This window comes from Quercus robur, chromosome 11, assembly GCF_932294415.1.
Source record: "Quercus robur chromosome 11, dhQueRobu3.1, whole genome shotgun sequence".
Classification (NCBI taxonomy): Eukaryota; Viridiplantae; Streptophyta; class Magnoliopsida; order Fagales; family Fagaceae; genus Quercus; species Quercus robur.
This window is the reverse complement of record NC_065544.1, coordinates 45,487,794-45,501,547: the sequence shown is the minus strand read 5'-3', so window position 1 is coordinate 45,501,547 and position 13,754 is coordinate 45,487,794. Positions and strand designations below refer to the sequence as shown.

Sequence of the window (13,754 nt, the reverse complement as noted above, 5' to 3'; positions counted from 1 at the left end):
CTAATGTATATACGTTGAGGTAATTAAGTTAATAGCCAAAATCAAGTTGTCTTTTATTGTCATAATGCTATTGAAAACAAAATAACAGCCCTAAATTGGCTAACTTTTAGATATCAATCAATACTTTCCTTTGCAACTTTGACTACACACAATAATTACAACCAAGAATGGAAAGCAAGTTGTAATGCTATAAACCATCAACGATAAATTATATAAATATATAATTGTATAATTTTCTGATACTTTCCATCTATAACATTACTATTAAATATATTAAAAGAAACGTTTTAAAACAAAAGTTTATAAAGGAAAGTATACTAAAAGCTATCATATATGGTATTAAAAATCACATTAATTTTCAGGAATTTGCCTAACTAAAACCATTGACAATAGCTATTCAAATTTTGAATTATATTTGAATTTCAAATTTTCGCAATCAACGTATCTGACATTAACGGATAATTGATTTTCTCAATTCACATAAATGAGTGTTAGAATAAATATGATATTTTTTATAAAAATATCCAACAATTGCAAATGGCCTTCATTTCGTGTGGGTATTTTTATACCTATACTATACATGTTATAATACATTAATAGGCATTCAATTGACCATAATATCTTCAATTTTTCAACTTGCTAACACAAAACCACAAATTCCAGCTTCTAACAATCAAAATAGAGAATATGGAATGGAAACTAAAGCAAACCATGCACCATTAAAATTACCTAGAACAAAAAATAATCTTATTTACTTACCCACAATTGAAGCTAAAACTTTAGTAAGAGTTTGATTTCTTCTTAGAGAGAGAGATATCTATGGTTTCAGTGAGAGATGGAGGGCTGTTGGTGAGAACAAAGAAAGAAGAAATAAGAACATAGAAACAAAAGAAATGGAATTCGGTGTAGCAAAGAAAAGATTAGGGGGAGAGGCTTGTGTCCAGTGGAATTGGCCACTGGACAAAAGCCATTAGGGAGAATGTTTTGGGTGGGGCATGTGTCTTGATAAGGGTAACAGTGTGGATGACTCACCCATATACATTTTCAGAATTTACACTTACCACCCCTCCATAACCTTATATTCTAGAAAGGCCCAATGAATAAAATAGTTATGCATATGTACCCTTACCTTTTAAAAACTTCTTTCTATATCATTAAAAATAGAGCCTAATCTTTTATAACATCAAAATATCAAAACCTTATGCACTTAAAGTAATTAAGATAATACTAAGTATATAAATCCATAAAATTAATTATACAATTAGGATGGGATGTTACAACTTCAGTCTGATTAAATTTAAGTGAAATTCTTTCTAAATATGAAGGTTATGAATATACAAATCTAATCTTTAAGGTAGTTACTCATTTTTTCTAAAGTCATTACTTTTAAATGAATTGCATGAGGTTGATTATACCTTCAAGCAAAAAATAATATAAAAAATATATGTATAATTTTTGTTTAAATAAATTTGTATTGAATATGATAATCAAAACTCATAACAAACTTGTATTGAATATGTATAAATTATTCTCTAAATTTTATTGTACATAGTTTGTTCTCCCTAAAAATTAAACAATTTCAAAAAGTAATTTCCACCATTCCATTTTTACAAATATATAATTTAATCATTTTTTTAATGTTTTTGATTGATATTATTCTTTTTTGAAATGGTCCACATTCTTCTAACTATTATTATTATTATTATGCAATATATTTTCCTAGTTTCATTTGTTACAATTAAAATTTTAAATTTCAAAGTTATTAATCAAATTCTCATTCTCTTGAAGAGCTTATTATGATAACCAAAACTTATTATATAATTACAATTGATATTACTCAAATATTTGGTAATACTTTCAACCCAAACTTATATTTTCCCATTCTTAAGTAGGTACACCAAATTGGACTGAAGTGATTAGAAATAGACTAGATGGACCGAATAAACTGAAGTGGACTGAATGGACCATATTGGACGAAATGGATCGAAATGAACCGAACAGGACTAGAGTAGACCGAATGGACCAAAATTGAGTGAAGTGATCCAAATGGACTGAATAGATGAAATAGACCGAATCACACTGAATTGACTGAAGTAGACCGTATGGACCTAATTGAACTAAAGTGGACCGAAGTAGACCAAATTGGACCAAAATTACCAAAGTGGACTAAAATAGACCGAACCAGACTGAACAAATGAAGTTGTCCGAAACTGACCAAAATGGACCGAATGTCAATCTGTAATTAGCATAGTCAAGATTGTGTTTTGATATAAACTCAAATTAATTCTTACTTCCAAAATAATCCAAGTATTAACTCAAACAAAAATTAAACCGAAACTATAAGAGAGAGAGAGAGAGAGATACTACTTGTAACGGGGAACTAAAAAATACAACACCAAAACATATGGATCCAAAATAAAGTTTTAAAAATTACAATGATTCATCAATATAAATTAGAGTCGCAAGAAAGAATAAAAAAATCAAGAAAAATAATCACTTTTTCAAGAGAGAATAATAAGAAAATTATAGAAAATAATATGAGATGAAAAAAAGTAAAATAAAAATATATAGTAATAAATACTAAATTACCCAAGTCATGTTATGTTTCGTAATAAAATAACATTATATTCTTATATAATATATTTATAATGTAATAGGATAACATCTATGAAATCAAAGAGAAGAAAAAAGATTACAAATTAAAAACACAACTTAATCACATCAACCCAAAGTAAAGTTCCAAATAATACAAAAGTTTGTCAACCTAAAGTAGAGATGCAAAAAAAAAAAAAAAATGAAAAACAAAAATTTTGAGAGAGAGAGAAAGAGAGAGATATAACACTTTGTGTGGGAAAACTATGTATAAAATGAGAGAAAATTGTAATTTATAGTAAGAGAAGGGGAATTAAAGAAAAGCCAAAAATAAAGTAAGATAAAAGAATAGAGAAAAAGTGATATTAAGGTAGATAGTTTTGGGGAGATGAAAAAGTAGAAGAAAATGAAAAGTTGGAGAAAGTATAGCAATAAGTTGGGAAATTAATAAGAAAAAAAGAGAGTTAAAAATAAGAGAGAGAATGTTGGAAATGATACGCTTCAGCTTTTAGATATATATAGATGTGATGTAATACCCAAGTTTTACCTCTCTAATCTCAACATACAACATTATCATATTACATATTAAAGAATAGGCACAATCACATTCAATCAATTCTAATACCTATTTAAAAATCCAACTTAACTATAAGTTTATTCAGATGTTATTACGTGTGGTAGAATGTATTAAGTTTTTTTTTAAAAAAAAAAAAAAAAAAAAAACTGATGTGACAATCTCTTATTATATGACGTAAAATATAAGTTTTACATATCATCCTTACCAAATTCGAACTCTTACTTATTATGATATGTATTGTGGTATACTAGTTATTTCAATTATTTCAAGGAACATTCACTGTGACATTGGTAGAGCCTCTCCTGATGAAGTGAGTTGGTGAAGGTCTAAGCCAATCTTGCCCTCCAATAATGTCCTTTGTCAAGAAGGGTGTAGCCTCTTGGTTTGATAGGCTCTTTGACCATCCAACCCTCTTAGTTCTATTGGCTCCTGGACCATAACACTGGTACTCACCATAGTACACAGTGCTGTGGTACCCAAAAAAATAATGTGAAACGTGTTAGAAATAGAATCCTGGCTAACAACAAGATTGTTACATAAATAAATAAATAAATAAATTGTGGTGATAGAATAATGGTTAATTATTAAATTTATCATTTCTTAATAACTAAATTTTTTGGTAGAAGCAATAGTTTATTAATTATGATATTAGAGTAAGTGGTTGTGATTCTAAATTTCAACCATATTTTGAGTTCAAACCATGTTTTCACACTACCTCCCATTGAAAAGGTTAAAAAATTTGTGTGCTGGATTTCACTTATACTAGTTAAATGGTAGTCTGAGCCCATGTGGGAAAGGAAGTGTTACAATAATAATTAAATGATTAAATTCAGCATTTTCTATTAGACTTCACTTACACTTATTAAGGGAGAGTTTGAGTTCACATGAGATGGATTAGTTAAAATAAAAGTAATGATTATCTCACACTCGTAATGTTCAAACTAGTGTCCGATGTATATGGAGTGTGTACATTGAAAGATAGTTACATAATTAAATTTACCATTTCGTAGTAGCTAAATTTTTGAAAGAAAGAAGATGAATTATTTAATGTTACATAAGCTCAACTATGAATTGGAATTATCATATACCTCTGCTTGCTTAGATCTCCCCAGTCATCCCAGCCCTGTGGCACTACCGCACTGGACATGTAAGTTAGTGCAAAGACCACCCTAGAGTAAGGACCCCATGGTCTTCCAAGGAGAGCAGTTCCTACACCAGTGATCGTACAATTCAAGAAGGTATAGCCAGTGTCCTCTGATGATGAATTCCTATGTTGAGCAGTTATAGCTCCACCTACAGTTGAGAGAGAATGAAGATGGCATTGCTGCATGCATGGACACAAAATCTACATCAAGGTCTCCATGTACGTAGCAAATTCAAAATATTATATGAGTTATATGTAATGTTGTTTAATTTCTTTGTGAGTTAAAGGGATATACTCACTTCAAAGAGGGAAGCAGCATTTCCACAAATGAAATCAGTGCCTCCTTCTATATAGCAGTTGCTGTAATAGTGTCTACCAGTATCATCCAGGAGAGTATCTTGATACGAAAGAATATAGCAACTATAGAAAGCAGCTCTGTCTCCCTCTACTCTAAGGGCAACAGCTCTGCCTGATGTCCCAAACGTATTCTATATAGAAAAAAAAATACATAATAAAAATTCAAAACTACTAATTAGAATGCAAAATAAATATAAAGTTCCATAGAATTGGCTGTTCATTTGGATGAAATTTTTTGAAAACAAGAATTTGGATCAAATTTTTAGTTTAAATGAATTGAATAAAGTACAAAATTAACTCCAAAAAATTTCTATTGACGAAATTCATATGGAAATTTATAATGATTGAAGTGTAAGATCTTAGTTCAAATTCACAAATTCATAAAGCATTTTTGTTGGAATAAATTCTTTAGGCTCAAATCTAGATTTTAAATCCTTAAATCCAAATGTAAACTAAGGCAAATTAGGATACTCCAGTAGAGTTTGAATGTAATTAATTTTTGTTAAAATTAATAATGGTTAAATGATTATATTTATTATTTAAAAATAGTTTAATTTTTTGAAATAATCAGTAATTTATCAAAGTATCATAACATGTAGTCCTAAGTTCAAATCCTATCTCTACTCTATCTCTCGTCTAAAAAGTTAAAGAATCTCATGCATTGACTCTACTTATTAAGGGAGAGTTAGATCCACATGTGAAATGAAATGTTAGAATTAAGATTAAATGATTAAATTCACATTTTTCTAACTGCTTAAATTTTTTAGACAACTAGTAATATATTAAGTTCACTTAGGAGTTGGGGTGGTGGGGGCCTCAAAATGAAGCCAACCATTAATTATGCATGAAATTGGAGATACATATACCTACATGTTAGAAGTATTGGTTAAATGATTAAATTTACCATATCCCAATAGTTTAAACTTTTGGAACAATCAGTAATTTAACATGGCATCAAAGTTTTGATAATTAAATGATAAAACTTATCATATCCCAATAGTTTAAACTTTTAAGACAATAACACTACAAAATACAAAAAGTAAAATATGCAGAAGAGATTCATTTCAAATCCATTTTGGAGAAATTAATTTGAATGAGATATCCAGTGCAAGTATATGACTTGAATTTATTTGATGTTGTAATTTATAATTGAAGATGATAGTTGAGTTTTTTAATTGATAAATAACTTCCATGCTCATGTATGAAAGCTATATTTCTTGGGCAGGTTGCGAAGGTTTCGTACATGGAAGGGGAGTAGGGGACTCACATACCACACTAATCATTTAGATGTTCCCTATAAAATCAAGAAGTCATGCACAAAACTGTACTGTATGCCTATGATAATAAGGTATGTAATCATGCATCTAATATATACAATATTCCTCTCATAGTACATAGGTCTGTGACTTCACGTACAATCGTGAGATCACTTACATCTTTTGAAAATGATGTTGTATACATCAGATACATAAGATGGTTATTGCACTAAAGATATTGTAGACGTGAGGTCAGCCACATACCTGAATTGTGAGATATCGTGCAACAAAGTCAGAAGCGAATACAGAAAGAGTTGCAGATTGAATTATCTCCCCAGTGTCACCCCATGTTATGGTGGTGTTAGAGGCCAGTGTGCCACTCAATGTTATGAAGGGTTTATCCGCAGGCACTTGAAGTTTTTCCCTGCTTAACCATACATGCATAAGATAATAAGAGTCCAGTTAAACGTAGATACAAACCAATTAATCATCATGAAAATAGTACAGCCACACAAACACACAGACCTGTATGTCCCTGGCTTAATCCAAATGAAATACAATTCTGAGTTTTCAGATGGAACTGCATCAATAGCATCTTGTATCTTCTTAAAATCTCCATTGCCCGATTGATCCACACTTATGAGAATTGCTGTTGACATGTCCGTGGTATTGGTGCCTGTGGTGGTAGCTGAATTTTCCATGAAAGAACCTAAAAAAACTATTGCAACCAAGACTGCAATCTCATAACCATTGTAAATCTTCATTGCCATGGCACCCATGTGCGCGTGTGATTACTTTTTTTCGTCTCGATGGGGGTGCAAAGTATAAAATGTTTTATTAAACTATGGTTTTAGTGAGAGAACTTAGCAATGATATTATCGGGACACACAAGTCGATAATGGTTGTGGCCTTATTGTATGGCCATCCCAAAGTGAAGGCCAACACATTGGTGGCCAGCCATGCATGTCCGATTTTTATATAGTTGAAGTTCAAAGATCACGATCTTCATGTAAGAGTTAATGTGTTTTGCCTATGATGAAGTTTCCCAAACAAGAAATGCTCTAAGTTTGACAAAAACCACTAGAATAATTTTTTTTTTTTTTTTAATTTTAAATTTGCACTAAAGAAATGCTCCAAGTTTGACAAAAACCATATTGTATAATTTAAAAAAAAAAAAAAAAAAAAAAAAAAAAAATTGACCCCTAAAATAAAGATTTGAAAATCTAATCTTAATTTTTTTTTAAGCCCAACTTATATAAGCTTGTATATGACCTCTTAAAAATATATTTTTACAAATAAGGTTATAATTAATTAGAGAAATGGTGTATGTTCACAATATATTCACAATACTTTCACAACAAATCATAAGTGACAGGTTGTTACTTTGCAGTTACTGTTGGGAAAAAAAAATTTCAATGTAGTCTCAAATTAGAATCAGTTTCAACTTACCACTTACGATTTGTTGTATAGGTGTTATGAAAATGTAGTGAACATAATAATTCTCAATTAATTTATACTTTTGACCAAATATGTGAGTAGAGTGACTGAATTTGAATATGCTATTAATTTGTTATTTTTTGAATGAGGACCAAGGGCATGGGTCATTCAATCAGTGGGTATTAAATGTTGATACTAAAAGATAATTAACCAATTAGACAGAGAGTGATTTAAAAAAAAAAAAGAAAAAAAAAAGGACAAGAGGCATGGGATAGGGGAGTGATTGGGGGAAGACAAAAGCAAAAGTTAACATAAAATAAAAATAAAATTTCTTAATACAATTATAAAGACCAATATATAGTTATCAAAGTTGAGTTGAATTTTTAAATAAATAATAGTGGGCAAAACACTTCTCAATTAATTTATACTTTTAACCAAACATATGAGTTTAATTATAATTTTGACAAAATATGTGAGTGGAGTGATTAAATCTGAATGTGCTTTTAATTTGTTACTAGCGTATAACCCATGCATACACATTGATGCATTTAAAATTAAATAAATATTTTTATTATAAAAATATAAATAGGTAGTCAAATTATTTTAAGAAAAGTAAACATCATTAGTCATACTTTAAATTCTTCCCTAAATTTAATATTACTTATGATTTTTTTTTCTAATTTTTAATAGGACGGAATATGTGGTGATTTTTGTTGTGTGGTGATTTTTATTGAGTAGATGTGATTGAATTTTTTTTTTTTTCATAGTTCATTAATATTAGGCTCTTAATATTTTGCATTCATTAACTCACTTGGCACAAAGATTAAATTTTTTTTTGAGAAAGAAAATTTAAAAACTTAAGTGGACACGTGACACAAAATTAGCCCACAGTTGAATTTTAATTTAGAATCTAATTGAATTTTCTCCAAGTTTTGACTTTAATTATACTAGTGTATAATCTCGTGCATATGCATGGGTACAATTAAAGATATTTACAATTATATATATATATATATATATATGTATAGGTTCAAATTATACCTGGTGTAAGAAGTACACCTTTTTAAAGTCATATATATATATATATATATGAGATTTACTCTCTTTTTTTTATACACAAACAAGTTTACTCTTTTTTTATTGTATTTTTTTTAATTGTTTATTTATATTAGATTCTTCCTCTTTTGCTTCATCTTTTGCACAACATTAACTCGCTTAGAACAAATAGTTAAAAAAAAAATCAATTTTGGCTTGAAATAAATAAATAAATAATATATATATATATATATATATATGTATATGTGTGTGTGTATATATATATATTTGTTGAGTGAGGACTAGGGGCATGGGTCATTCAGTCAGTGGATAGCAAATGTTACATTAAAAGACAATTAAACATAGGATGATTCTAAAAAAAACAAATTAGACAAGGGGCATGGGAGTGACTGAGTGAAAACAAAAGCAAATGTTAGCGTAACAAAAATTTCTTAATACAATTTAAAAAACCAATCGTAATCAAAGTTGAGTTGAATTATTAAATAAAATATTGTAAAAGAGTGTAGACATAAACTAATGGATAAATAAAAGTATTCTAAGAAGTAATAATTAAAGTTCACTTAACAACAATAATTAATATGTTTATTAAATTTAAAAACAAAAGACGATTTCTAAAATTTAATCTCAACAACAATAATTAATATATATATATATATATATATATTTATATTTAGAATCAACACCAAAAGCTTTATTAACTATGGTTGTGAAAATTAGCCTGAAGTACATCTGTAATTTCTGGTGGTACATCTTCCATCCAGACCTGTAAAGAAGAAAAGGAAATTGCTCGTCTCGCAAGAAATGAGAGGCTAAATACCGTATATCGTTTACAATATGACCAGATTGTGAGAGAGTATGAGAGTTTGGGGTTAAAGCATTTATAAGAATCTGTGAGTCACCCTCTAAAACTCCCTTATTGAGACCTATTTCAAGTGCCAACTCCATTGCACGTCTTGCTACCAAAGCCTCCACTTCTATAGCTGTAGTGGGTAAGGGGATTCACAGTGACAAAGACACCATAACCTGCCCCTCACTGTTGCAGATTATCACCCTAATTCTAGCATAATTCTCTGCCTTGAAGAGTGCCCCATCGAAATTAATTTTGTATTGCAGGTGCTCTAGTGGCTGCCATTGAGTTGGAGGTCTCCCCACAAGTAAAACCGTGGAGGTATTATGTAGCGAGAAGTCTTGCAATCTGCTGCGAGCTCGTTGCATGAGTTGTGCGAGAGTGTCACAGCTCTTGCCCAACCTTAACTCATTTCTTCTCTTCCACAAAGCCCACACCACCATAGCAAACAGCCCAACCTTAATATGTTCATTGTATTAAGAAACAATATGCCAAATAAACTTATAGTACTTTATCTTTATATTAATCATGTAGACCGCAAAATTTATTTTCTACCCAAGATACAACTTATTGAACCCCTTAGAACTTCTTCTTTTTTTGGGTGCAGATTGTAAGCTTAAGAAGCATGAATCATGACACCTAAATCATGAAAAAAAATAATTCAAATTTATTAGATTGACTTTTGGAACCGAAGACTACTAAAGAATAATTCAGGAACCACCTACATTTTTTTAATCTTTTGAGACGACCTTTTAGATGTACTTAGTTTATTTCTTGCTAGTTGATACTTGGTACGACCTTTTAGATGTACTTAGTTTATTTCTTGCTAGTTGATACTTGTCACAGCTCTTGCCCAACCTTAACTCATTTCTACTCTTCCACAGAGCCCACACCATCATAGCAAACAACCCAACCTTAATATGTTCATTGTATTAAGAAACAATATTCCAAATAAACTTATAGTACTTTATCTTTATATTAATCATGTAGACCGCAAAATTTATTTTCTACCCAAGATACAACTTATTGAACCCCTTAGAACTTCTTCTTCTTTTTTTTTTTTTGGGTGCAGATTGTAAGCTTAAGAAGCATGAATCATGGCACCTAAATCATGAAAAAAATAATTCAGATTTATTAGATTGACTTTTGGAATTGAAGACGAAATTTTTTTTTTCTCTTTCTCGGCCTATCTCAGCCCGGTTTGGATAGAAATATTGCATGAATGATGTTTTTTAATTTTTTGAATTTTTTTGCAATTTTTTTTGGGAATTTTCTAGCCGGGGTCGGATAGGAACGGAATTCGAAAAGATTTTTTTTTTTCTTCCTTTCTCGGCCTATCTCAGCCCGGTTTGGATAGAAATATTGCCGGAATGATGTTTTTTAATTTTTAAAATTTTTTTTGCTATTTTTTTTGGAATTTTCTAGCCCAGGTCGAGTAGGAATGGAATTCGGGACAAAAATTTTTTTCTCTCTTTCTCAGACTATCTCAGCCCAATTTGGATAGAAATATCACTGGAATGATGTTTTTTAATTTTTTGAATTTTTTTGCTATTTTTTTTTGGAATTTTCTAGCCCGAGTTGGGTAGGAATGGAATTTGGGACAAAATTTTTTTTCTCCCTTTCCCGACCTATCTCAGCCCAATTTGTATAGAAATATTGGCGGAATGATGTTTTTTAATTTTTTGAATTTTTTGCTTTTTTTTTTTTTTGGAATTTTCTAGCCCGGGTCGGGTAGGAACAAAATTCAGGACGAAAATAAGAATAATTCAGGAACCACCTACATTTTTTTAATCTTTTGAGACGACCTTTTAGATGTACTTAGTTTATTTCTTGCTAGTTGATACTTGGTACGACCTTTTAGATGTACTTAGTTTATTTTTTGCTAGTTGATACTTGTCACAGCTCTTGCCCAACCTCAACTCATTTCTTCTCTTCCACAAAGCCCACACCACCATAGCAAACAGCCCAACCTTAAATAAACTTATAGTACTTTATCTTTATATTAATCATGTAGACCGCAAAATTTATTTTCTACCCAAGATACAACTTATTGAACCCCTTAGAACTTCTTCTTTTTTGGGTGCAAATTGTAAGCTTAAGAAGCATGAATCATGGCACCTAAATCATGAAAAAATATAATTCAGATTTATTAGATTGACTTTTGGAATCGAAGACTACTAAAGAATAATTCAGGAACCACCTACATTTTTTAAATCTTTTGAGACGACCTTTTAGATGTACTTAGTTTATTTCTTGCTAGTTGATACTTGGTACAGCACTAGAAAAGTCTTTTTTTTTTTTCTTTTTTTTCTTTTTTGAGAGCAAAAGCACTAGAGAAGACTTAGGTGAAGAAATCAAGAAAATAAGTTTTCTTTTGCTTAATTTTACCGTATTCCACCGCAATTTACGTCTCTTACCTATACAATATACAAATCTTTCTTCCCACTTCTTGTATTTTACCTTATACTCCACAAATTACAACTTTTCAAATATTTTTTTTTTAAATGAATATTCCAAAAATACTCAAAAATATATTTTTTTTTTTAAAGATTGGGGTGTGAGAACAAACATTTTAAATGAATATTCTATACAACAAAGTTATAACTTGCAAAACTAGCTATATTTTAACATCAAATATTTCATATAAAAATATCATTATATTGTGAGCCATCATAATATACTAACACCATCATATAAACAATTTCCTAGACTTTTCTCGTGATCAACGTTTATGCCTCGTTGACAGGATTGCGTTGTTCCCTTTTTGGGACTGGAACCCCCTTTTCGGGACTGGAAACCCCTTTTCATCCCCTTTCTTAAGGATGGCTCTTGTGGAACCTAAAGATGCACTTCCTTACTAAGGAGCTCCCTTTTCGGATCCTTAATGGTATATTCCCTTGCTAAGGAGCTACCAATTGTGCACTGTCCCCCTTTTCTGAGACTGTCCCTTACTAAAAACTAGCTACAATGTGATTGCCCTTGTTAAAGACTAATACAACACTGAGCTTTTAAACACGATTTGCCATAGGATTCAAAGAAAATTTAAGATGCTCACAACAAATAACCCAGTCATAATACTCAAAAATACAAAAATTTATCCACACACATACAAGTTTAAATAAGTTTAGGTTGCCCCATAAGTTTTTCATATAACAAATAGTCAACGTTTTCATACAATGTGCACATCAAACATTTATAGGATATCAATATATTTATAGAATTCAACATATTTCTTTGTTATAAGAATAGTTTGATAATCAAAACTGTTTTGGGAAAACCCCCAAATTAGTAAATACCACTTTCCTCTTATTTGCAAAAATGAAATCAACCACCCTTGAGTCACAATAAATTAGTAGAATTAGGACCTAGCAACACAAAAAATAGGTCCATCAATACACAAATTTCCCACTAAAATCTGTTTAAATACTTAAACAATATAATCTTGGACAACACTGATATTTCCAAAATTTTCCATTTGGTTACTTAACTATCCAGTTCACTTTCAACTTCGATCCAATTGTTCTGTTTCACATATTTTCACTATCTATTAATTGGCATGATAGTACTACAACTCTATAGAACTCTAGTATTTCATTACATGTCTAGCCATCATATAGACTACTACAATTCTTAGAACTCTAGTATTTCACTATCTATTAATTGCTAAGGAGCTCCCTTTTCGGATCCTTAATAGTATACTCCCTTGCTAAGGAGCTACCAATTGTGCATTGTCCCCTTTTTTTAGGATCGTCCCTTGGTAAGGACTAGTTACAATGTGATTGTCCTTACCAAGGACTAAATACAACACAAAGCTTTTAAACACGATTTGCCATAGGATTCAAAGCAAATTCAAGATGCTCACAACAAATAATCCAGTCATAATACTCAAAAATACAAAGATTTATCCACACATACAAGTCTAAATAAGTTTAGGCTATCCCACAAGTTTTTCATATAACAAATAGTCAACGTTTCCATACAATGTGCACATCAAACATTTATAGAATATCAATATATTTATAGAATTTCAACATATTTATTTGTTATAAGAATAGTTTGATAATCAAAACTGTTTTGGTAAAACCCCCCAAATTAGTAAATACCACTTGCCTCTTATTTGCAAAAATGAAATCAATCACCCTTGAGTCACAATAAATAAGTAGAATTAAAACCTAGCAACACAAAAAATAGGTCCATCAATACACAAATTTCCCACTAAAATTTATATTCATACTTAAACAATATAATCCTAGACAACACCGATATTTCCAAAATTTTCCATTTGGTTACTTAACTGTCCAGTTCACTTTCAGCTTTGATCCAATTGTTCTGTTTCACATATTTTCACTATCTATTAATTGGCATGATAGTACTACAACTCTTTAGAACTCTAGTATTTCATTACTTGTCTAGCCATCATATAGACTACTACAATTCTTAGAAGCCACATATTATAATCTTAATTGATCAATCCAATAGCCCATTAAA

The 13,754-nt window shown here is 30.2% G+C and overlaps 1 protein-coding gene across 1 annotated transcript; it reads right to left on the bottom strand.

Annotated features, from left to right (window-relative positions):
• Positions 1-3,304: 3,304 nt before the first annotated feature.
• LOC126707194 (putative pectinesterase 11) lies at positions 3,305-6,967 on the bottom strand. The gene is made up of 5 exons (XM_050406790.1): positions 6,452-6,967; positions 6,191-6,350; positions 4,613-4,801; positions 4,258-4,493; positions 3,305-3,636 (listed from the first exon to the last, which is right to left on the bottom strand). Exons 1-5 carry the CDS (start codon positions 6,703-6,705, stop codon positions 3,435-3,437), a joined length of 1,041 nt encoding a protein of 346 aa, XP_050262747.1. The 5' UTR covers positions 6,706-6,967; the 3' UTR covers positions 3,305-3,434.
• Positions 6,968-13,754: the final 6,787 nt, after the last annotated feature.